The sequence below is a fragment of the Stigmatopora nigra genome, chromosome 23 (genome assembly GCF_051989575.1).
Source record: "Stigmatopora nigra isolate UIUO_SnigA chromosome 23, RoL_Snig_1.1, whole genome shotgun sequence".
In the NCBI taxonomy this organism is placed as follows: domain Eukaryota; kingdom Metazoa; phylum Chordata; class Actinopteri; order Syngnathiformes; family Syngnathidae; genus Stigmatopora; species Stigmatopora nigra.
The window spans coordinates 1,189,391-1,215,000 of record NC_135530.1 but is presented as its reverse complement, the minus strand read 5'-3'; the positions used below and the strand labels follow the sequence as shown (position 1 = coordinate 1,215,000).

General features: G+C 41.6%; 4 protein-coding genes across 4 annotated transcripts in view; 1 reads left to right on the top strand and 3 right to left on the bottom strand.

Annotated features, from left to right (window-relative positions):
- The window catches only part of parpbp (PARP1 binding protein), a 5,008-nt gene extending 3,822 nt beyond the window's left edge, over positions 1–1,186 (bottom strand). Inside the window, exons 1-3 of the mRNA XM_077710040.1 lie at positions 1,094–1,186; positions 730–888; positions 410–640 (exon numbers count right to left, since the gene is read on the bottom strand). Of these exons, the coding sequence (XP_077566166.1) occupies positions 410–640; positions 730–882 (384 nt within the window). The 5' untranslated portion in view covers positions 883–888; positions 1,094–1,186. The remainder of the gene's footprint in view (positions 1–409; positions 641–729; positions 889–1,093) is intronic.
- Positions 1,187–1,256: 70 nt separating this feature from the next.
- Positions 1,257–10,377, top strand: nup37 (nucleoporin 37). Its single transcript, XM_077710042.1, has 10 exons — positions 1,257–1,490; positions 1,943–2,137; positions 2,244–2,365; positions 3,508–3,580; positions 4,426–4,520; positions 7,835–7,925; positions 8,756–8,937; positions 9,008–9,058; positions 9,475–9,568; positions 10,198–10,377. Exons 2-10 carry the CDS (start codon positions 1,958–1,960, stop codon positions 10,309–10,311), a joined length of 1,002 nt encoding a protein of 333 aa, XP_077566168.1. The 5' UTR covers positions 1,257–1,490; positions 1,943–1,957; the 3' UTR covers positions 10,312–10,377.
- Positions 10,378–12,635: 2,258 nt separating this feature from the next.
- th2 (tyrosine hydroxylase 2) lies at positions 12,636–17,101 on the bottom strand. Its single transcript, XM_077709540.1, has 12 exons — positions 16,877–17,101; positions 16,462–16,636; positions 16,300–16,388; positions 15,511–15,578; positions 15,396–15,446; positions 15,186–15,331; positions 14,783–14,918; positions 14,632–14,701; positions 14,509–14,565; positions 13,887–13,982; positions 13,672–13,805; positions 12,636–13,593 (listed from the first exon to the last, which is right to left on the bottom strand). Exons 1-12 carry the CDS (start codon positions 17,099–17,101, stop codon positions 13,428–13,430), a joined length of 1,413 nt encoding a protein of 470 aa, XP_077565666.1. The 3' UTR covers positions 12,636–13,427.
- Positions 17,102–17,438: 337 nt separating this feature from the next.
- On the bottom strand, positions 17,439–25,610 carry pah (phenylalanine hydroxylase). Its single transcript, XM_077709958.1, has 13 exons — positions 25,309–25,610; positions 24,077–24,196; positions 21,163–21,346; positions 19,983–20,071; positions 19,527–19,594; positions 19,169–19,365; positions 18,952–19,087; positions 18,771–18,840; positions 18,639–18,695; positions 18,475–18,570; positions 18,114–18,247; positions 17,918–18,033; positions 17,439–17,845 (listed from the first exon to the last, which is right to left on the bottom strand). The coding sequence occupies exons 1-13, from the start codon at positions 25,381–25,383 to the stop codon at positions 17,802–17,804; spliced, it is 1,386 nt and encodes a 461-aa protein (XP_077566084.1). The 5' UTR covers positions 25,384–25,610; the 3' UTR covers positions 17,439–17,801.

The following is a 25,610-nucleotide window of genomic DNA, read 5'->3' as shown; positions in this document are numbered from 1 at the left end:
GGGGACGAGGGTTCGATCTATGGTTGGTCTTTAGTTTCTGGAGTTTGCATGTTCTTCCCGGGCTTTGCGTGGGTTTTCTCCGGGTACTCATCCCCAAAATAAGCATGATAAGCTAATTGAAGACACTAAATTGCCTCTAGGTACGAGTGTGACCGTGAATAATTGTCCATCTTCTCGTGCCCTGTGATTGGCTGGCCACAAATTGAGGGTGTTCCCAACCTGGTGCCCATAGTTAGCTGGGATAGGCTCCGGCACCCTCCGCGACCCTAGAGATAAATTCCGGTTGAGATAAATTCCACTCTCCTAGAACTAAATTGACTTTTGGTACAGGGCATACTGCAAAAATACTAGTAAACACTTGACTTGGATTGATAATGAATGAAAGAATAAGGGCAGACATTCTACTCACAGGACTGACAAGCTCTTCAGGGTCTGAATCTCGTCTGATGCCTCCATACTTGACCACGACGTCGACCAGATCCACAGAGTTGGAACGCTTCAGGAAGACTTCGTACGCCTTGCCGATGTAGTCGTGCCTCTCGGATCGCCGTATGGGGGATGTCAATCCCAGTCTGTCCGCCAGTATGTTTTTCCACACCAGCAATACGTCACTGAGTGTCGCTCGGAACTCGCCACTTTGCTATCACCGAGAGGAAAGACAGCCGGTGAGGCAATTTGTGTGCAAGATGTTATGAAGATCAACAACCTTTTTAACTGGATTGCACTCACTTGTTTGTTGACTTGCGCCACGACCAGCTGCAGCACCATCAACATAGCATCGGCCCCATGCACGGTGGTCCTCTCAGAGTCTAGCAAGCGGTGGCTTTCTCTCCGGAAAATTCTCAGCATCTGCTTTAAACGCTCACTGACAGCAGCTGCCATTGATCTCTGAAATCATTGCATTTTTCTCTATTCAGATTCTGGATTCTACGTCTATCGCCGTCAATGGCAATGAAACACCAACATCCAATGTCTTTGGTTGTCTATTTGCTCATAGTTCATGAATTACAGTCATTAAGACAATGTTTAAAATGAGTACACATAGGATTTATTAAAGGGTGTACGATTTAAATTGCCGATCTTTTAAACTTACCTGCAAAATTGTTGTTACTTGGACTTTTAACACCCACGATGTGTACACAAACAGCGGCCGATTTGAAAATTTAAAGACAGGTGACGCAATACTAACACGCCAATCGGTTTACAGGGGACCACATCACCTTTTTAATAGCTTCTTTTTGTAAATAACGGGTGGTTTAAAACACTACATTATCTCTCCAGGCATAATCATATTCAGAAAATAATTCCTGAAAATAAATACAGTTGTTATGATGACACATTTAAATGTGAATTAATGTTAATAAATGTTAATTCCTTACATATTCTCCCCCCCCCCCTGAGCTCGTAGTGTAATGGTAGATTCCTAAAATCCCGGAAAAGATTGACAACACGCACATGTGCTTCTTTTCAGGACAGTTTCTGAAAATAAGGTAAATTGTTAATATTTCGCCTTTCTGCATTTCGTTAAAAGTCAGATCTGAAACTTTCTCACCCGAGGAAGCTTTCTTTGTCTTTCGATTGCACGGTAAAGTCTTTATAACAGGGTTTAAGGCAGACTTTTGAATGGACGCCACCAATACAATTGGATACACTGGTGGATCTCATTGTGTGACTCGAGATTTCATATATTTTATAGTAGATCGCGCATATTTCTGCAAATCTATTAAGAAAATTAGATCAGTGACTTCTCTTCGTATGTTGATTTCATACTTGTGAGATGATCTCACTGGTTGACGTTGTTAGACGTCCAATTCATGTTGACAAGGCCGGGTCGGAGGAACGTTTGCACGATTCGCAAATGTTTGTTTATGATTTGAGTATGAAAATGATCCCCTGCAGTTTTTGTTTTTTTAAAAATGAATGTATACTGTATATGTTCTAGTGGCTGGTGTCCAAGATGAGTTCGGGCAAGGCACTGGGCGGCGGGGACAACGCCAGTCGATGTCCCAGTTATACGGTACCGTGTGACGACTATGTCCAGGCGGTGGAGTTCAGTCCATTCGCTTCTGGCATACCAGCTTCTTTACTGGCCTACAGTTGCAACCAGTATGTGGTGGTGGCCACCTGCCTATTCCAGGTGGGACATCGCCATCCTGCCGCCATGATATTTGGCCATCGCGAGAAAGTATTTGTCGGTTTCATTCCATTTCCATTGGTTGATTAAGGGAAATCTCTCTTGTCAGGAGGAGAACATAAACGTGGAAGGAGTGGAGTTCAATGTTGTCAGAGCGTTTCTCCACGAACAGCCAGTGGACACGCTTGCCTGGAGCCCAGAGTCCCATCTTGACCGGATTCCCATGATCAGGTAGTGAGCTTCATCATGCTTCAATTTGATGTTCAAGTCATTTAATTCTGAGGTGATCATATGCCTGAAGCAGATCAATTATATTACTTTTGATTAGGGCTGGTGAATAAGTTAGACCAGGGGTGGGCAAACGATCACATTCATTTTATGCCAGGAGCCGCATGCAGCTCGAGAGCCGCACCTTCTGGATGTCCAGATTGTGATTATTCATTTGACATTTTATAATTACATAACGCTGAGCTCTCAAGTGCCTTTGTTATTGCACTGGAAGTGAGAACTAGAAGTTGCCAGGAAAGACATCAGGAATGACTTATTTTGATTTATTCAGTATATTCAATGAGAGGTCATACCAATTTTTTCTGACTTTCAAAACCAAAAATGAATATTGGTGGTCATTTTTTTTTGACAGCGAAACGTTGGCCCTGTGAACTTTTTCAGTGCCATTTAGGTTTTTGGTTATAAAAAATGACCACCAATATTCATATTTGGTTTTGAAAGTCACTTTTTAAATGATTTTTGTGGGTCTTTTATTAACATCAGTGGGATTTATGATGGTTCTGTTTGAATGGAGTTCTTTTTTTGCGGGTCCGGACATATTGACTTATGGAAGCATTAAATAAGAATTTCTCTAAGGTCAATATGACAAAAAAATACTATTAAAATTAAATTATTGTTTTTCCCTAAAAATGAATGAGAAAAAAACTGCTTTTAAAAGTATTGAGTCATTTCCTTCACTATATATTGATTTATATATTTATTTTGACAGATTATTCCCTCATTTAAGCTTGCCGCCTTGTCGTGCCGGTTAATTTGAGCACTTCCCATTGTTTGACATCCATCACTTGGCTTTGACACACTTCATAATAACATCCTAATGTGCGCCCTGCATAGAAGACATCTCTCGCCAATTCTTGCCTTGTGTTTTGCTTGTCAGTTTAATTGTCGGAATAATAACACTGTGATTAGAGGAAAGCGAAGGAGGGAGTCCTTCTTTCACCCTCGTATTTACATTAGCGCACAATTACAAGCTCGTCCGACTTTCTTCCGCGCACAAAGTGCATTTTTGGAGTGACCTAAAACCCTCTTCTTCCAACCCTTGCATGTTTTTACTTTGTTTTCACACGCTGTCTTCCGCTTTGCAGATTTTGCACGGCGGCCTCCGACAATAAAATTAGACTCTTGACGTCGGACCTTCGGGATCAATTCGAGGTCAAGGTATGTTAACTCTGGGTCAGGGGTGGGCAAAGTTTTGGGCCCGGGTGGGGGCCACATTGACTTTAAAAATATGACAGATGGGCGGGGTCAGTACAAGATATGATACAAATAAAAAAGTGCATCCGTTAACAGTACATATGAAACAAAAACAGAACAAAAAGGACTAAAGTATTAACATACTCATCACTCATCGTTCAAGTAAAAATATAAAGTACAAAGTAAAGTAAAAAGTAAAGTATAAAGTACAAAATGCATATAAAAAAGTGCATCCGTTAACAGTACATATGAAACATACACAGAACAAAAAGGACTCAAGTATTAACATACTCTTCACTCATCATTAAAGTAAAAAGTATAAAGTACTACAAAATAAAGTAAAGAATGTAGAATGTATTAAGAAATATTATAATGTCATTTTAAAAAAGACAGAGGGGCTATTAAACACCAAAAACAAATAAGAGTGGACAGTGCTACTGCCACCAAAAAAAAAAAAATATATATATATATATATATATATATATAATATATTAAGATATTTCTTTTAATTAAGATAGTTGACATAGTTTTAAATTCTATTTTCAACTATTGGTGAACCTTGAGAATTTCTCAATGCAAAAATAGTGACGCAGCATCAAAAAGGTTTGGAAACACTGCCATAGCCATTTCAAGTGGGAGGGTTGGCATGGACATTTGTTCGTTGCAATGAAGGAAAATACAAGTTTTTCGCAAGGATTATATAACAGGGTTTTGATGATTTCCATGGTGTCAATCACCATGCCAAAATGTTTCACCCTTTAATGCCATTCCTGCCATTAATGCTGTTGTCATTTGTGTCTTCTCTAAAGGAGATGGGCGGCCATGGCGGCTATATTAACCATTTGGTCTTCGAGCCTAGCGAAGGGAAGCAAATGGCTTCTGTCGGCGACGACCACGCTTGCAGGTCAGAGAAGACTTTGTTTTCTTTTTTTTTTTTTTCGTCTTTCCGCTGCGTACGCTGCGTATTCGGGGGCCCCCGGCTTCTGGTTTAGGAGTTCTGTTCTACTTCTTCTATTACGGCTTGAGAAAGTCCCGGCCGTGTTTCCACAGTGAAACGTGACGCTTAGCACAACACGCTCCGCTGTGACCGTGCGTAAGCGTTCAGCCTTTTTTTTTTTTAGAGCTAATTGCTTAAATATGGAAATCCAATTAGCCGCAGAAGGTTTTTCGATCTCTCAGGGAGGGATGAGTGTGGAGGGGGCCTTTTTTTGGTAGAAAAAAGTGTAAAGGAGGAGTAGCAAAGGGTCACCTCCGGGACACGCCCCCAGAGAGGGCCCCATGACGGCTTTTCCCGAGCTTGTCAGCGGCTTTTTAGCTGCTTGTTTTGCCGCTGATGTTTCCATCCGCTCTCGGACGGAGAAAGGGGGGAACAAAAAGCCACAAAGCGGACCAAAAATCACGTAAAAGAATAAGATTAAGCTCCGGTCGGCCCTTTTACACTCTTAGGCAAAAACTCAGCTTTTGGTCAGACATTGTTGGGATGGCGCTCGACTTGTTTGAAGGTCACAAGTTCTTTGAAAGTGGAATCCTTGAAAGTAGTTCAATTTCAACCCGAATTCAATTGAAAAACATCTAAAAATGACATTAGGAGCCAGCAAAGAAAATGTCAAAACTTTCGGACATTGAAATCAAATTACACGCTCATACTTTTTGTTTTTATGCACAAATTGAGCCTATTTTTTTTTGTAGAAGTCTCTCAATGCAATTTATGTACTCTTCCATTTTTTTTGGTGCAATGAGAACATTTTGAACGAGAGAGATGAACGAAAATGCAATCTATTTGAGTCCTTTTTTTTTGTAGTTTTTACTTTCATGTAAAAATAACACAATGGCCTTTTGATGTAAAAATAGCCATTTTTTTGTTCCCAAATACATGGCAAATAGATGACATCTTCATAATGCTCTTTCCAAATCGCTTATTTTAACTCTACTTAACCCCCAATAGGGCAGTCAACTTTTTTTATTCATTTAAAATAGTTAGAATTAAATATTGTAATTGCAATTTTTTACTTGACTTTGTACTTTATACTTTTCCCTTGAATGATGAGTATGTTAATACTTGAGTCCTTTTATTCCAGTTTGTTTCATATGTACTGTTAACGGGTGCACTTTTTTACATGTATCCTATCTTGTGCTGACCCCGCCCATCTGTCAAAGTTTTCGCCCAATTTATTTTGACTGGGAGAGGCTGTTAAAATGCCGGAAAGACACTTAGCAAAGTACGACTACTTGGATCGTGACCATAGACTGTTGAATGAAGACTATTAATTAATGACAGCTGAGCCGAGGGCTGAAATTTGAGTGAATTTGGTCAAGAGGGATGCTTTTTCCGACTATAGCTTTTTTGTTAAAGAATCCCAATGAGTGCCCCCGTCCTTCCTTCCTCTCTCTCTGCCTCTCTCTACACTTTGCTTTGTCTTTGCCCAAACAAGCAGGCGGCGGCTGACACGCCACCTAAAGAGCAAAAAGGGTAACGACACACTCCTGCTGGGATTTTGGGTTGAGCGAGTTCACTGTAAACAGCTGACAGGCACCTGCTGCTTTATAGACAACTTAACTTCACTTTTCTTCTTCAATCATATGCAGTGATGTATTGGAGTGAATTTTGTCAACATTTTTAAGGTGACCTAAAAAGTCAATTATTACTAAAATATAGATAATATGATACAGATAAAACATGCCTTTTTTGCACAAGAAGGCATTCGTTTCTACTACTACTTTGATACCACATCCTGGTACAGATTATTTTGTTGTTTAATTCAAAACAATCTTATAAACCCAATTTTCCCATATAATTCGTAATACTGCTACTATACTTAGGGCATGATCGGATCGAGGACATCCCTCATTGTGATACATTTTGGTTTATTATATGTAAGACTTTAGTTCATTGACTGTCAATAACAACAATTAAATTTCTATAAACTGGGAAGGCTGGCTTTGACTTAAAAAATGTGACAGATGGGCCAGGTCAGCACAAGATGTGATACAAATAAAAAAGTGCATCCGTTAACAGTACATATGAAACATAAACAGAAAAAAAGACTCAAGTATTAACATCTCATCACTCATCATTCAAGTACAAAGTATAAAGTAAAAAGGAATGTATTTAGAAATATTAAAATGTCATTTTAAAAAGATAGAGGGGCTGTAAAATACGGTGGGTCAAAAGTTCCCAAAAGGTCAAAGTAACTCCATCTTTAAAAGTTGTAGAATTATGCACGGAGATGGAAACCCAGGTCCAAATACATTTTCTGTGTGTTTTCTCCGTTTTCGTTTTGGCGCGACCCGGGCGTTGTAGCGTTCATCGGGTCAACGGTGTCACGTGTCGTTGCTTTTTTGTCTTTTTTTTTTTTTCTGTCGACCGCCGAGCCCTGTTTGAAGGGGAGAGCGGTGGACCGCAATTTTGGCACCGTTGGAAGTAGCGTGCAAACGGAGCTTGAGCTCTACTGGCCCAGCGGTCTGCGAAAAAATAAGGCCCAGTTATTGTTTTGCCGTTGTGGTCTCGTGAGGGTCAGCTGGGAATATTCTTCCATGGGAAGGGGTTTTCTGCCTTGGTAATAGTTTTCAAGCAAAAAAAAATGGAGCACATTTTGCGGGAGGCAACGTACGAGGTGACCTCATCCGTCATTTCCCGTCTTAGAAAGTTCCTTTTTGAAAGCCCCCCCTCTTTTTTGCCCTCCTGTCTACCTTTCCACATACCGAGGCGGTTAACCAGAGATCCACGTCTCTCGGAACCACATTTCTCCTCCCCTCATCCAAATCCTTTATGACGTCCATTGGTGTTTGTTTTGTTTTTTTTTGTTTTTTGTTCGGAGGAACTGCTTTTGCTATCAGAAAATCCTGCTGCTTTCCCCAACAGTGATTCAGCATTCATTTTCCTACTATAAAAGTAAGTGAAAAGTTCTGTACTAAAACTATAAAGTCCGCACTGGGGCAACTGTTCCAAATGGCGTCAGCGCAGTAAAAATTAAAGGGCCGGTGTCCAGGATAGCAAATTTTAGCTCGCTGGGATGCCTTTTTATTTTATTTTTTATTCATTCATTTTTAAACGGAAGGACGCATAAAAAGAACTTTAAGTTGTGCTTATGAAATGTGCTAAAAGTCATCACTGGTTCTTATGAATTTGTTCTGGAGGGGGCAGGCAGGGTTATAAAAATATCAAATTTGACAAAAAATGTAATGCAATTGGTTAAAAAAAGTTGTCATTTCTTCCAGGGTGTGGGATCTGGATGGAAATGAAAATGCCACATTCCCACTCGGCTCTCCTGGCATCAGTGTGTGCTGGCATCCAAAGGAAGTCTTCCAGGTAGCCTTTTACAACTACTTCAGGGGCAAACTCTCACCATAGAAACTTCTCTGACCGGACGTTTGGTCGCCGGTCAAATAGTGACAGTTTACTGTTGAAACCAGCTCTCAAAAATATATTTATGAGGGAGAGTTTAATATCGAAGTACTGTTTAATATCTATAATACTGTTGAAAACAGTAGATATTTAGATATTAAACTTTCTCTCTTGAAAATAATTTTGAGAGCTGGTTTCAACAGTACTTGGATATTAAACAGTACTTAGTTAGATATTAAACAATACTTAGATTTTAAATAGTACTTATATTTTAAATAGTACTTATATTTTAAATAGTCCCTCCGATATTAAACAGTACTTAGATTTTTAATAGTACTCAGATATTAAACAGCACTTAGATATTAAACAGCACTTAGATATGAAACAGTACTTAGATATTAAACAGTACTTAGATATTAAACAGTACTTAGATATTAAACAGTACTTAGATATTAAACAGTACTTAGAAATTAAACAGTATTTAGATATTAAACAGTACTTAGATTTTAAATAGTCCTCCGATATTAAACAGTACTTAGATAATAAACTTCTCTCATAGATATTAAAAAGTACTTGGATTTTAAACAGTACTTATATATTAAATAGTACTTAGATATTAAACTCTCTCTCTTAAATATTAAACTCTCTCTCATGAATATAATTTTAAGAGCTGGTTTCAACAGTAAACTCTCTGTCACCATTTGACCTGCCACCAAAAGAATCGGCGCACCAGAAACTTCAATTTGAACTCTTCCGGCTGTGCTGATCCTTAATGTCCATTTTGTCATCCTAAGTTGATGGTGGCGGAGAAGAAAGGAACCATCCGCTTCTACGATTTGGTGAGCCAGCAGGCCATTCTGTCGCTGGACTGCGGTCAGTCGCCACTAAGCGCTGCCGACTGGTGCCTGACCAATACCGTCAAAGTAGGCGCGGTGGCCGGTGGCGACTGGATCGTCTGGGACATCACTCGCTCCAGGTTGGCATTCGTGCTCACCACATCATGTTAGCTAAGAAGCTCCATCTTAAAATTCTGCTTCCATTTGCAGCTACCCGCAAGAAAAAAGGCCGGCACACCGAGATAAAGCCCAGCATTTCAAGTAAGAAACTTTTCCTGCCAATATTTTTCACCCACCTGCACTCCACCTGTTGGCAAATTCCAGCCTCCGTTACAACGGCGTGCGGCAGAAACACAAAAACCAGCATCCTCTTTTGCATAAATAACTATAAATATCCTTCCAGATCGCTCGTTACGATGTTTGCGCAGCCGATGATTACACGCATGGCCTGTTTTTAAAAGCTGTACAGAGAGTCGTCATCTCTTGTTTATGCTTTGGATTTCGTGTGAATACATTTTCAAAATGGCGTGAAAACGGGGCCAGAAATTTTGGGTATTTTGGAAGTTTTCACCCGAGTGGACGTCAACGCGAAGGGCAGATGTGCATGTTTTTTGTAAGTTTGGCGCTGGAATTCACTTTTAAATGTCAAGTGTTTTATTTATTTTTTTTATCTCCAGGTGGTCCCGAGTTCAAGAAAATCTTTTCGCCACTACTGGATTTCTGGGGAAGAACAACAGTCAGCTTTTGATCCACCATCTTGGCCATCCACAAGTTAGTGATCAATTTTTAATACTATTGACAATGATGTTTGTATTCAGCCATTGACTATGAATTCAATCTGTATCACTTATAGATGTTCAATTTGTTTGACTATATAGTATCTTTTTTGTTCCAACTGATACAGGTAAGTTTAACCACTGAGGTTTCTTCAGAAAATAAGCAGCACCTGCTTATATCCGACTTAGTATTGTACTTTTAAAACGCCAGATTGGTGAAACTGTTTCCACTTCATCGGTTGGATTGAAAACCTGTCGTCCTTCAGCCGTTCAGAATCGGTTTGGACTCCCATGATCTTTAAGCATAAGAGCAAAGATAAAGTTCTTGCTAACATCACAGCCAATGTTCCCTCTAAGCAATTGCGCACTTTTCTCGTCTTCTTTGCGCGGCAGCAATCATATGGCGTGCAGTAAACAAAATCAAAACTTTTTATTGTTTTTAATTTTCTTAAAAAAACATTTTATCAGCCCTTTCCCCATGATGGCACCGTTTATGCGGCAGTCAAATTCAAAGCAATACATAGGACTCTGGACCTTTGCCTTCATACCCCAAAATGTCACCTACCATGGACATTTTACAGCTTCTCAGGACATTTTTTTTGTTTTGTTCCTTTCTAATCCCAGCCCGTGACAGTGGGTTCAGTGAAAGTGGGCTCTGGCATGAGCTGGCACCGTACGCTCCCTCTATGCGTGATGGGAGGTGACCGAATACTTTGCTTCTGGATGACGGAGATGTAGCCACAAGCACTTTCTCTCGCCTACTGTTCTTGTCATGGATTCAATAAAAGATTTTTTTTCTGAGTAGATGTAGCGTGTGTATGGAATTCTGTGGACATGTTGTATTCCATTTTTATGTGCTCTTATTTCCTGCCTCTCATGTCAGCTACACCTCATCTGTCTTCTCCGTGAGTACTGATGTGGCAACTTTTCTGCCAATTTCCTCACACTCGGGATTTTATCTCTTAGGCATATTGTGGTTTTCCTTCTCCGAGTGCGCAGACCTCTTAAAACTTCCACTATCTTTTTGCATCCTCCGGTCAGGTGTTTGGCAGGTTCTGGTCTTACTAAGGCGTGGTTTATTTATCTTTGTACTTGTACATAATTCAAGCCACACCTTTATTGACCTGTTATGTCATGCCAGTAGTGGCGCAATTCAAGGGCAAAGAAACCGTGTCGGCCAGCCTTTCATCCATCCATCCATCTTAACGCTTTCCCAGCATTCCCCACCCCTCGACACAATCCAAAACGAGAGAAATATATTTTTGACGGATGGCTTCCACGCACTGTTAAGTGTGGAACTACCACAGAGAAGCTAAATCACACACAATGTGGTGGGAGGTGGAGGGGCTTGTACATAATGCATTGTTTTACCCCGGTGGCCCTGTGAAATCCATGTTACTTTCTAAAAAAACATTTTTGGAGGGACTATCTATAACATGCCAAAAAGACAGAACCTTCTGAGATCCCAATTCAGGGATAGTACCTTCTTCTTTTTACTGTTCACGCCAAGCCTTTAGATTTTATAGACATTTCTCAGTAGTCATCTATCAGGGGTATTCATGTTTTCATCCAAAATAATGTACCGCTCTGATTTGTTTTCTTCCTGATTGGCTGGCTTGCTCGCATGGCTCTCAAAGCTATGAACAAATTGTCAACCCAAGGTTCAGGTTGACTTAAAAGTGAGCAAAAATGGCTTATTTGATATCAAACTTTGCCAATTTGGAGTTTAATTCCCGTTAAAGGATGGCGGGTCTTTCCATTGAAAGCCATCAGTGGTTTACGGCCCCCCAACAGAGTCATCTTACTCTTCTTGACTTCTAATTACCCTCAAAGAACGACAAGAGGGCCTTTAAAGACCTTTTGGCTCTTTAGAAACCAGTACGTCAAGCTGGTATGTTTCTTGGCCGGGTTGCGTCAAACCGCCGTCCGCAAAGCATAACATGCTACCGCTCTCCACGTACGTCCTTTTTTTTTGTTTGAACAAGTCCAATGTGGTGGCTACTCGGGTGTTTGTTGTGCTTTTGGTGCAAGTGGTGCCGGAGCAGCTCCTGCACACAAGCCAGAGAACCATCACGACGGTCTACGCCGAGTCGAGCATGCTGAAGCTTTTCCAAAAGCTATCAAGCCTTTTTTTTTTTTATTCCCGCCCCACGAAACACGAGATTTAAAAATCTTTGTACGCCTGCTGCAAGGACGCCACCCATAGGGTAAGAAGAGTAACGCAATGATGGATGTCAGTTGTGACCTTGTTCTTACAACCTTGCATTAATCCTTCAAAAAAAGAAAAAAATCGCTCTTTCTGCTAATTCCTCTGGTTATTTTTTCGACCTAAAACTTTAAGCTCAACAAGATCAGCAGAGCTAATGAGGGACATCTTACCAAGGCAAGGGAGATTAATGTTCTTTGAGTTGGCGGTTTGGTCTAATCTCACGTTACGTTTGTTGCCACTGTTTTCCCACGCTGATGTATAACTAACTATGTGTTGAAATATCAACTCAAAAGTCAAGTTTACAAAGAAGTAGATCCAAGTTTACCGGGGTTGGTTTGTCTTTTTTTCCAAAAAAAAGGGGTTAAGAACGGAGACATGAACTCGGCACATGGGTTTGGCGAACCCGATGAACTCGGCGTCAAAGGAAGCAAACGGTGCCAACGCCAGTTCGATGTTCGATTTGAGGCCGGAATCTCTCTGTATCTCTTCAGGGTTGCCTTGGTAACGTCTTGTTTTTTGGCCTCGGGGTAGACACCCTCATCCTCCTGACCGGGTTTTTTTTTTCTAGGATTTGTGGCTTTAAAGCGGTGGATGCGAGGAGTGAAAAAGTTTGACATATGGCAGGGGTCGGGAACCTTTTTTGACCAAACAATTCTTATTTTCAAATATTATTCCTTGAGAGTCATACTCATAATTTAAAAGTCAAAATACATGACAATGTGAGCATTTATTATTCATTTCACCACTTTGCAAGTCAAAACAAAGTCTGAATTCTTTTGAGAACATTATTTCATTGTTGCTAATCAATGAGTATCAATGAGAGAAATCATGCAGAAGAGTCTAATGAAGAAAATTGATTTTTAAAAAGGCGCTAAAGATAGTTTCGGCGCCACAGTTCCAGCATTCCGCTCCCATTGGTGCGTTCAGGATCAGCGGTTCCCATATTTTACCACACAGGTTAGCAGAGAGCCATAGAAACCCACCAAAAGCCCCATATGGCTCCCGAGCCATAGGCAGTTTTCCCGTCTGGTCATTTGAGGCCGACGGAGGGTTTGGTTTCGATTCTCAGACAGTTGTGGTGAGAGAGGCGCTTATTCTGATGACTTGACTGTTGATAGTGGAGATGTGAAGTATTGATGAGTGTGACTCTGACGACCGCCAGTGCAGCTCAAAAGCTTGCAGTTGAATCAAAACCTCAAAAAGTCATCCATCTTCAGTCTCGCGAAGGAAATGGCGGCACTGGGTCGAACGCGAGGTCCCGTTGACCTGGCCCCGTCGACGTGCTAGACCTCACTGTTGGCTCCCGCTTTGAACAACGGAGGGAGGCAACTTGATACTTAAATCATTCATAATAGGCTCATTCTCTCTGCTTAACAACACATGCAGATCTCTGCCTTCCAAGAATTTCCGACATGGAAATTTTGTCCGTTTCCAAAGCGGCGGTCTCTGAGCAAGTGTTGCTTGTGTAGTGGTTTGGCCCTCCTGACTTCTTCCCTCCACGTTTACGTCAAAGACGTGTGGTCAGGAACCAAAAAAAAAAATAAACCTTTATTTTTTGGGGGGTTCACAAGAGACAGCAAGTAGAGGTAAGCAAGCAAACACATTTGATCATTTGGTTGCAGTCTTTTTGTCTGCTAATTTTTCCTCAGGAGGAGCTTAGTTTCTCCAAGGCGCCCTGCAACATCTTCAATTCTTCCTGTGTCCTCCACAAAGCATTTTGGATCTTACTGGGTAGATCCAGAACTTCCACGCTACAGGTGATAGGCTCATATCGCACGGCAAAAGGCCGCTTAATACTTTTAGAGTACTTCCTGCACACAGAACAAGAGACGTTAAGGATTCCATGAGGTCATCATAACATGCAAAATAAGGCCCAAGGAAAATACTACCTTAGTTTAACCTTGGCGTCCTCAAAGCTTTCGGAAACAAAGTAAACCGGCTGGTAGTTTTGGTCCTGGTACGGCTGTTTGGCGGTCTCCTCCGGCTCGAAGGGTTTATACTCTGGCTCGTTGGACAGGGCGTACTACGAGGCGGGAAGAGGAGCGTCAAGTCGCAAAGAATTCGAGGAAATCCTTTTGGATTGAAACACGGCCGTTTTGCCCACCACAAGTTCTCCGTAGGAGGAGAGGAGTCCCGCACCATAAGCTTTAACTGCTCCGTTCTGTTTGCACAGGCCAAACTCGACAGTAAACCAATAGAGCTAGAAAAGACAAGAGTAGAGGAGTCAAGCGAGTCCATGCGGTTATTAGTTTTAGCCTCTAGATGCTGCTCCAGTCACAGCTCTTCCTGTAGACCAGGGGTAGGGAACCTATGGCTCGGGAGACACATGTGGCTCTTTGGATGAGTGCATCTGGCTCTTTGCTAACCTGTGAGCTAAAATATGGAAACGGCTGGTGACAGAACTGAGATACTACATGTAAAACTGCTTTAATCTTCATTTTTTTTGCAGTAGACTCTTCTGGAATACACCCTCATTGATTGACATGAGAATCTTTTAAAAAATATTCATTTTTTTTCACTTTAAAAGTGGTGAAATTACAAAAAAATGGATAAGGCACTCATTTACATGTATGTATTTTGACTTTTAAATTTGTAGTATGGCTCACAGGGAATAATAATGGTAAATATGAATTGTTTGTGGCTCTCTTCGTCAAAAAGGTTCCTGACACAGACTGAGTTTTTAGTCCTAAACACATCATCCGTCACAAGAGATGAAATCATATTACCGTGGATAATTTCTCAATGTCCTCTTGTTTTGCTCCAAGCGAGGCCAGTCCAATCTCCTGCAAGGTGACCACACTGATTGGTCGCCATCCAATGATTCAAAGGAAATGATACCCAAAACATACCTGAGAAAACTGTGCAAATTCTCTGTCCGCTAACATGGGGATGTGACCCAGAAGCTCGTGACAGCAGTCTCTGTAGGAAGACGTCCACTTTGAGTGAAGGACGAGAAAAAAAAATCGTCCGATGGCAGTCGACCGGCTCGACGGGACTTACGGCTCAGGGGAGTGCATGGGCGACGAGGCGTGACGGATGTACTGCGTGCACTGAAACACTCTGAAAGCCAAACTGGCCAGGAAGTCCCTGGCGGACAGTAAGCCGGCCACGGGACGCAGTTGGAAGCCGGTTTTCTCTGGAAAGAACAACAACGACATCAACAAACCTTTCTGAATCCCAACCTGGGGTCGAACCCTTGACCCAGTGAAGTCTAGTTTGGTATAAACCTCCTATAGCATGGGGTCGGGAACCTTTTTGAAAGGGAGAGCTGTTAACAATTCCTATTTTCAAATATTATTTTGACTTTTAAATTCGAAGTATGGCTGAATAACATTAGAAAGTATGAATAGTTTGTAGCTCTCTTGGTCAAAAAGGTCGCTGACCCCTGCAGCTAAAGTGTTACCTTTGAGGAAGGCAGAAATGTGCCTGAGCTGAGGGATGCGCTCCTCGCCATAGCCGCACTCGCGCTCCAGCTGTTGCACGCTGTCCAGGAACTGCCGACAGGCCAGTTTGGGGTAAATACTCTTTAGCTTCTTGTACACCTCCCTCCTATTTGTAAACATATACTTTGTTTAGGCCAAGTCTCGACACTACTTTGGCCCTGATGACTCACCACGTGGCTGTTTCTTCAGCCGTATACTCCACCACGGGCAATTGGTCACCACTTAAACAAACAAGACAAAATGAATCAATGCCTGGGTGTCATTCGAAAAGATTTTCAAGCTTACTGTTTGTATCGGTAGGCCAGCTCTGAAATGAATGCACGTCGTTTCCTGTACTCCTCATCCGCGTGGCCCTGCAACAAAGTTGACACACGTTGTTCATCCACCGTTCAATTTCACTATAGTAGGGTGTACTTTTGTATACTATTACTACAAATTTGTCTACTTTCATATACTAGTTCTACAAATTTGTATACTTGCGTCTACTAGTACTGCAAATGTGTATTCTGGCATGTACCAGTACCACGAATAGATTTTCTTGTGTGTACCAGTACTACGCATTTGTTTACTTGTGTGTACTAATACTGTAAATTGGTGTACTTGTGTATACCATTAGTACAAATTTGTGTACTTTTGTATACTAGTACTAAGAATTTGTATATTTGTGTGTACCAGTACCACAAATAGATTTTCTTGTGTATTAGTACTACAAATTTGTTAACTTGCGTGTACTAATACTGAAAATTAGTGTACTTGTGTGTACTATTATTACAAATGTGTACTTGTGTATACTATTACTACAAATTTGTGTATTTTCATATATTAGTACTACACATTTGTATGCTCGCGTGTACTACAAATGTGTATACTGGCATGTACCAGTACCACAAATAGATTTTTTTGTGTGTACCAGTACTACAAATGTGTTTACGTGCGTGTACTAATACTGCAAATTTGTGTACTTGCGTGTACTATTATTACAAATTTGTGTACTTGTGTATACTATTACTACAAATTTGTGTACCGACCCCTGCACTAGAGCAAAGATGACATAAGATCATATTGGATACTCACAGGATGGTCTTTGTCCATGTCCGGGTCAAATTTGGTTATCAATAAGTTGCATCGGTCCAGCTCCTTTATCTGTCGCGGGAACCAGGGGACTGAGATGGACATGAAATGGAGCAATTAGAGTTTTTTTTTTTTCCAAATCATATTTTCAAATGCAAAACCAACCTTTTTCCTCCGATACAGACTTAACGTTATCCACTACTCTTTTCAGTGAGTTGACAAAGACGTCCAGGTTGGAGTTGTGTAACTCGCACTTGATGAAGATCTCCAAGTCCGACGTGCCGTTCTTGGATCTCCTGCCCGGACGGCTTTCCACGTGGAGGAGTTTGGCGTTGAAGGTCTTGAAAGGTGACACACAGTACACAGAGATATTGCCATACATTTGTCACGCACTATTTTCCGGGACTGGACGTTTGGTCGCCGGTCAAATGTACTTAAATATTAAACAGTACTTATATATTAAACTCTCTCTCTTAGAAGTTAAACCAAACATCCGGCGACCAAACGTCCAAGTACCCTATTTTCACATATTGACCTCTTTACACAAAGATTTTACCCGGTAGTGTTTCAACGTGCTTACCTCAAATATTTTGCCCGTCTTGAAGAAGCCAGCATTCTTTTCGTTGCTAATATTGAACAATAAGTTGACATTCAGCCGTCCCTCCTTCTCCTCAAAAACTTGCCCGTCACCCCCGCAGGGTTCCGCCGAAGCCGCGACGGCGCGCTCCCTCCGGGCGTCCTCAATTAAACTCTGCCTCCGTCCGCCGAATGGCGCCGGCTGCGTCCCGCTGTTTTCCGTTTTCATGGCGTTGAGATTTGTGCCACGGTCTGAGTTGCAGGTGTTTAAATAGCGCCTGGCCTATGACGAACGGTTGCCCTTTTTTGGGCGCCGTTTACGTCACCGTGGCAATGCAAGCATTGAGCGGTCGCCTCTTACCTAACGTCACAGCGTGAGACGAGCGTCCAAGCAAAATAGGTTTTTCTCAGCTTGTGTAAACGTAACTAAAAATAGTCATCTGGGACACCATTGTTTATGTTGTGCTGACTTTTAAATAAGGGTAACAGTACTATGTTTTTTTCCAGTTTATGTCATAAAGAACTTGAATTTTAGGAGCAAAAAATGAAAGCTTTATGCCACAATATTAACTGCCACCATTTAATAATGCCATTAAAATATTTCTTGCACAAAAAACACTGTTTTAGTTATCAAATGATACACGTTTCATATAATAGTGTGTGCAAAATGACTTTTTAGGATACATTGTACTATAAGATCTAGAAGTTACCAAATGATTCACTAAATTAAACATAAAATATTATTTTCTGCCTTTGACGGCGACAAATGAAGGCGACAAAGTCAAAATGATTGGACGTTTGACATCCTCAAAGGCACTAAAAGAGGTAAATATAAAATATTCTTAATTGTATCCCCGGTAATGTTGTGTATTTTAATACAAAAAGCGGATATGCATATAAAACAAGCTTCAGGCCGTCGGATTGCGACGTCACGCCAATTTCTGGAGGGCTTCGCATAATTTTCCCATTTCGCCTGCAAGCACAAAAAGAAGAAAAAAGTCTTGAAAAAGCACTCCATTTAAAAACACAATCTGGTGACACTTGCTTTTGATGCTGTCGGCCAGGTTGCTCAATTGCTGGGTGTTGTCAAGGACCTCCACGCTCTGGGTGTATGGGTTGTAGCGCACAGTAAACGGTCGAGGGATGGTGCCAGCAAATTTTCTGCGTTGGATCGAGGGATATCTAAATTTTGGTTCAAATCTCCAGGACAAAGTCTTGTACTTGTTGGCGAACACGGTTACCTGACTCTGTCTTTGGCATCCTCAAAGCTCTCAGCCACAAAGTAGATGGGCTGGTACTCCGTGATAGGGTATTTCTGGACGCTGGTCTTTTCGGGGTCAAACGGAAACAGTTTTGGCGTGTCGGTCAAGCAGTACTGGAAGACAGGCAGTGAATCATTCACCGAGTTCTCAGACAGGAAAACAGGAAGTGGAATAAGATATAAATCCCCCCGACTCGCCACTCGACCGAGCGAACATCCTCTACTGATGCAACATGCATTTTGCTCCCACGCTGAGCCATTCAAACACTCTCAAGTAAACCTAGTGACACACTAAACGCAAATGGACCACTAACCCACTGCATGAAGCTACTAGACCTTACCTGCAGTTCTCCAAAGGACGACAGCAAGCCTGCTCCAAACGCTCTGATCTCAGAGCCCTGCTTGCATAGGCCAAACTCCACGGTGAACCAGTAGACCTGACACAAAAACAGGATGGTCAGCACCAATATTAAATAATAATCTCACCATGGGCGTCGAAACCTACTGTCGCTAGCTTCTCTATATATTCATCTGGGGCACCAAGAGAAGCAAGACCGATCTCCTGTGGAAAAATTATGGATACTCTCAGGTTATGAGTGTTTAGAAATGAGTTTGAAATCCAAAGAGGTCTGTCTACCTGGGAAAACTGGGCAAAACCGGAATCGGCAAATAGAGGGACGTGCCCGAGGAGCTCATGGCAGATATCACTGTAAAAGAAAGGACAAAAGTTTGGATTTTATTTACTACACGACATATGATTGGAAGACGAGAGAGAACATTGGTCCTTATCTCATCCGGTCGGACGACTGACGACTTACGGCTCGGGCGTGTATGTCGGCTTGGATCCGTGGCGGATGTACTGCGTAGAATGAAAGACGCGGAAGGCCAGGCCAGCCAAGAAGTCGCGGGATGAGAGTAAGCCGGCCACGGGACGAAGCCGAAAACCAGTGCAGGCTGTGGAGGGGGACAGGCGCATCAAACCCAAAGTGACCCCCAAAGTACCTCACAAGATACGTAGAAGACCACCAGACTCACACTGCAGGAAGCGGGAAACATCTTCCAGTTGTGGGATGTTGTCCTGCCTATAGCCACAGTACTTTTCCAGCAAAGGGAAGACTCTGTTGTGCTCACGGCAGGCATGAGTCGGGTACAGGGTCTTTAGTTCTTGGAACACGATGCCCCATGTTGACTTTTCGCCCTCGGAGTACTCCACCCGAGGGATGGGCTGCCCGCTGTTGGGGGAAATAATGAGAGTCACAAAATTAGGGTGCATCGGGTACTGGATTTTCTCAATCTAGAATGTGCTGGGGGGTAATTCAAATGTCCTCTGGATCACAGTTCCAATATTACACAGTCTAGCAATTGTGGAAGTGTTTGGCAAGGATTTGATTACTGTCTGTAGTTGTAGGCAATGTCGGCAAACTCCTTCCTGCGAGTCCGGTACGCCGGGTCTGTGAAGCCCTGGACGAGATGCGCAAAAACAAAAGGAGAAACCCTGTTAGATCTGGCCAAAGCGAGCCTGGTGGCCTTTGACAGCATTATGCAGCGCACTCCCAACAAGAGCATTCATATGCACATTCGAATCAGGCCTTTGTAGAAGGAGGCTCTCAGTTTTACGGTGAATATATTGTGCTTTAATAGCGGTGGCAAAAGGGAGCAATTATCTATAATTATAGGGGCTACAATTAAAGCAATGACATCAATTTGTGTTTTTCCATGAGAATAGGCAGCCTGTCATCTTTAGCGGAGCTCAGTTTGTCTTTTATAGGCCGCGTTGGCGTCATAAGATAAGCTATCTGCGTATGCGTAGACATACACACGAGAGAGATGAGATGAGTCAGAAGTTTACCGGGTGATCGGCTTCCAGCTCCGAGCCGTAACTTAGGATCTGGTTGGCAAAGCGGTCCAAGTCCTGAATGTCGTTGGGGAACCATGGCACTGGGGAGAACACATTTTTGGGGTACTTTAATTATTGACATAAAACAGCCAAAGGGATGGGCAAACTTTTGGGTCCGGGGGCCACATTGACTTTAAAAATTTGACAGATGGGTCAGCACAAGATATGATACATATAAAAAAGTACATCCGTTAAGAGTACATGTGAAACATAAACAGAGAACTTTAATGGTAAATGCATTGGATGTTGAGCACCCTCAATGAGTCAATACCAAAGGCAGCTACTGTGTGAAAACAAACAGCCTTAGGTCAACTGCAATGTAGCCAGACAATCATAAATAGATATTAATGATGAAGACGAAGGGGTTTGTCCTGTGAAACATTGCAGCGTCTCGACATGTTGACATTTGGCAGAGCAGCGCAAACAATCCCGCTGCTTGTTCTTCCTGATTTATGACCCTCAAAGACCCTCGTGAGTGTGGTCCAAAAGCCCGAGGCTGCCCACAGACAATGGTGCTCTAACAGGCTTATGGGATGGTCAACTTGACCGTGACCGGAGGGCGGTTGCGTCTCGGTAGGCCATGTCAGTCTCAACCTTGGTCTTGCTCTGTGAGAGGGTCACACAGAAGATCCATGTCCCCCCGTTGGTGCTGAGTAGCAAAACTAACGCCATTGTGGAAACAACTAATAAAGGGGTCAGCGTCCGGGTGGCGACGACTGTCCACTTTTGAGCAGATCTGTGACGCCTGCCCATTTAATTAATGCTCTGGCTTCTTCCTATTGAGGCAATAGTGTGCCAATCAATGTTCCCTCTAAGCTTTTTTTGCACAATTGCGCACTACTATCGTCTTCTCTGCGTAGCAGCAATCATATGGTGCGCAGTAAATAAAATCCAAACTGTTTTTTTAACTCCTTTCCCCATGATGGCGCCGTTTACGCGGCAGCCAGTGGCAGTAGCTCTGTCCACTCTTATGTTTTTTTGTGTTTTACAGCATGTTTTACATGAAAAATTAAGAGGGAACATTGACATGACCGTGCTTATGGCTGTTGTGGTACTGGTATGCCCATAGTGAGCAATGATCCACCCCCGACGCCAAATGAAGAGATGCAAATTTGTCATGGCTTGCTCTCACCGGTGTCCTTCTGTTTGTTGCGTGACAGCTCGTGCACTTGTCCGCTGATCTGCGTGCGAAGGCCGTCAATGACCTCATCAAGGACCTCGGAGCAGTTGGAGTCCACGCTGATGAAGAATTCGTATTGCTCCTTACTGATGCGGGACGGCCGCGACTCAATGTGCATCAGGTTGATGCCTTTCTCCTGGAAACGGCAACAAAACTCATGTGAGTACGTTTAACTTGTTGTACTCGCAGTCCTTTCTAGCAACCACAAAGTAGCGCTATTTTGCTCTGATACGCTCATTGTCAGGTTACTTTGAACTACTTGAATTTTTCCCCCATTTAAAATAAGCAAAGTTTTTACAATACATGCAACAGCTAGCCATTATAAAGTCTTTACTACAATTATCTTAAAATAGGCATTTTAATCTTGCGTCCATTGTTCCGACGAGTTACAAAATGACAGTCACAACAAAAAACCACTTGGTGGAGATGTTTAGGGAATGGCATACACTTTTGGATAAAACCCTTTTATAAAAATGTATTTTATTTTGTATTTTAATGAAGAATTCTACTCTTGGACAGGTTGTCAGGGTTTCAGATGTCTAAGATCAGTTCTCAGACACGTTGACCTTATTTTCGGAGATTCCATAACACCTATAAATGTGGAGTTATGAAACCGGTGTTTTGGAGCCCCTCGAAACCATCTTCGCATGGCATGGAGGGAGGTAGGATAAGGAGAGGGTGTATGTCAGGTTCTCCTACGCAATAGGTCCATTTGAAAAGAGGGCGTGAGCCAGGGGGGCCTCTCATTATTCTCGCATCTGGTTCACATTTTGTTTATCACATTGTCTTAAAGGCTATGCGCCTCTGGTGAATAACCAGAAGAATGCGAGTGTCGTCACGTGACTCGAAAGAGCATCCTTGAAAGAGAGCATCCAATGCCTCATTATTTTCTTATTTGTGTAAAATTCCTAGCTGCCAGTTGTATAGTACACAGTATTCACAGTATATGTGGCGATAGTTGGTAAAATTATGAATTATAATTAGAAAAAAAGCCTATTTTAAGACTAGCTTTGAAAGCGTAGTAAAAAAATGCTATTGTATGGTCTTTGCGTATTGGCAAAACTACTGAAGAAGTCAGTCAAACAAAAAATATGCAATAACTGAACATAAATGCTGCCATATGAAACGTGCTGCTTGAGTAACGCTAAACAGACAAGCATCATTACGAAGCACATGAGCTGAAAAGAGCAGAAACGGCGTCACGCTTAATAACAAATTCCTCGATTTTCTCCTCAAGATCAACTTTCACGCATTTTAGGAATTGGCCCATGAGTAATTTGCTCATTAAATGATGGTACACTGAGTAAAATATACTCTTTGTTTTCACTAATCAAAAATTCTGTTGTATAATCAGCATTTTTGTTCTGATTATGTGTGTTCAAAATAAAAAAGACATAATTCGCATTCTGGGCCAAATGATGAAAAAAAATAAGATTATTAGTCTGGAAAATGTTACTTTTTTGACATTTCAAACCAAAATGGCCACTTAGTTGTAGTTTTGAGACCCACCATACATAACATGTAGTTGGTCAGAAATCTCAGACAGTCCTGGAATGAACATTTTTAGTCTGACAGTTTTTTTTACTCAAAAAGCCCAGGTTAATCTTGAGCTGGATATGGAATTACTGCTTGAAGTCAGCTTTTTTTTTAATTCCGTCAATTTACAATGGAAGTGTAAGGAAGGGGAGGGTTGGGAGTGGGTCCCTTCTTATATTTTGTTGGCCGGTGCCACAGGTTCCACATCTCCCAAATCCCTAAAAGCCACATGACAAGCAGCGGGTTTTGTCACATGAAGTTCCCGTCCGTCTGTCCGTTGGGGGACAAACGGGCCCGTGTTGAGGGTCAGGTCGGAGGAGGGGGGAGGATCAGTGGGAGGATTGGCAGAGTGGACGCTCATAGGTCCACAAAAAAAAAAACACATGCTTTCATTCAACCACCCCTCTAAAAAAAAACCTCTTGATTAACAGAACAGGAAACAAAACTACAAAACAGACTCATCGATCTGCATTTTTTTCGATTTTTTCTAAAATGAGAGCTACTTTCCCCCCCACGCAACCTTGACGTTGTTGATTAAAGAATGGAAGCGCTGCCAATTCCGACGGATTCGTGCAACGAGTCACGTACACACACTGCAAATCAATAAACAAAATAAAAATACAACAAACAAAACACATTCGGTTAAAGCAGATCGTTTTTTTTTTACAAAACAAACAACCTGATAACCTTTTGGTACCTATTGGTAAAGTAGTACTTTAGAAATGTACTATGGGGAGTTTGACCTTGAATTTCAAAGGCCCCACCCACCCATCTTCCGTCATTTTTTCTGTCAGTAAATATATAGAATAACAATGAAATGCTCAACAAATAGACGAATCACAGCGCCGGATTCTTTAGCGTTTGTGGACAAAAAATGCAAATTGAAGTGGCAACTTTTTTCCAGTCATTTTCAGACTAGTCGGCGTAGGTCAGTGGATCAATGGCAACATGTGAGATAAGCTACGTTTATTTAGTCACGGGGCCATTTAGGGAAGGTCAGTACCACAAAAACAAGATGGGTTGAACATTTAGACACCCAAAAGGAATGATTAGGCACATTTTGCGGTCAAAGTTGTGACACTTTTTAGCCATTTGGCCTCGAATAACATCAACCAATTGCATGAAAATTCAGACAAATCAGCCGTTTACCTCAAAGTAAGACTTTTTAATGGATAAAATTGGATTTGTCGGATTATAAAAACGTATTAGAACTCATTTCTATTCACATTCCAGCTGTCCAATGCATTTTGATTGAAACCAACCTTCCCAGTTTGGATTAAACGGATGTCTATTGTCATTTCCAAACAAAATTTTAGTGAAAATTGCGTACCTCAAAAAGTCTTAGCGCTTTGGCCAAGGCGCCCACCTCCTCCTTCAAGGAGAAGATGCAGGAGACCACCTCGGTCTTCTTGCTGGTCTCCTCCTCCAGGTACATGGAGCCACGTCGTTTCTAACAACAACAACAACAACATCTTGTTTTTATTAGCTTGCAATGGCCCTCTATGTCTCTCTTTAGCCCTAAAACTAGAAGACTCTAGAACCCTGGATGTTTGCGGTAATATAAAAATAAAAGGAGGTCATTGTCCAATTCTATCAGCTTTCGACGTTTCTGGCTTTTGTCTTTGGAAAATTCCAGCAGGGAGGCTTTTTTTTTTTTTTTTTGACTACTAAGGCAGATATAACAACAAACACATTTGGGCTTACATCACACAAGCAGTGTAGTGTGTATGGAAGTTTTACATTTGGTTTGTATTTTACAAGGAAGGAAAACATTTGATGTGTGGAATTCCTTTACAGAAAGTCAACTCAAGTTTTTTTTTTACATTTTTTGATGTAATCCTATTCACCTGACTCTGAAGATATGTAAATATTAATCACCGATCCGATACTTTATCACTTTTTACAGTACAATACTTTAGATATGATCCTTTATGAAGATATTTTACCGTTTACTTCACCCAAAAGCTTGCATAACCTATGATTTTGTACAAAACTAATATCTGGTGTGTTTTTTTTGGCAGTTTGTTTTATTTTGTTGCTTTGTAGCCCATAAAAATCAATCAAAAAATTTCAAAAACGTTTTTACTATTTCAAACCCAAATCTTTGACACAAAATGACAATTTCTGCAATCCGTTGTCTCTATAGTGGCTCAAAATCACTAAAAAAATCAAATACAAATTAGATTTATTTAACAAAAGCCAAGTCATCCCATTTTTTACTGTTTTTTTAACATATGTTTCCTTTTCATTCAGATTTTTTTTTTAAATCGCCGTCCCAAAAGTGCTATTTATACTCCGGCGCAACGTATCATAATAAACATAAGATATAGATTTTAATCTCATTAATTTTGACATTCAGGGATGAAATCATCCATTGCGATAAGCATCAAATACAGTTTAAAACAAAAATAAATCCGGAATATTTCAAGTATTGTGCCAAGTCCATCCATTATCATCTCCTGTCTGTTTTTTTAAACATTCTACTGTCATTCTTCAATCTTTTATAGATGAAAATATCCCAAAAAATCTTTAAAAATCTGTATTTTTTTTTGTCAGACTCACTCCTTTTTCCTGCTGCTCCGGGGTCTGGCCGTCCTGCCCATAGTCGCCGTTGATCTTCTTGTAAGCCGCGTCCATCTGTTCCGACGTGCAGGTGAGCTTCCCGCGTGCTGTGATTTGTGCGTACTGCCTTTAACTTTGCTGGATTTGGTTATGTGGGGCCGCCACTTCTTATTTCACGGCAGCTCATGTGACTCTACGCAAACACACACACACATATACACACACACACACACACATATATACACACACCCCTCTCCACGTTGGCACGTGACGGAACGCGGTTTATGAAACTGGAGTGCGGC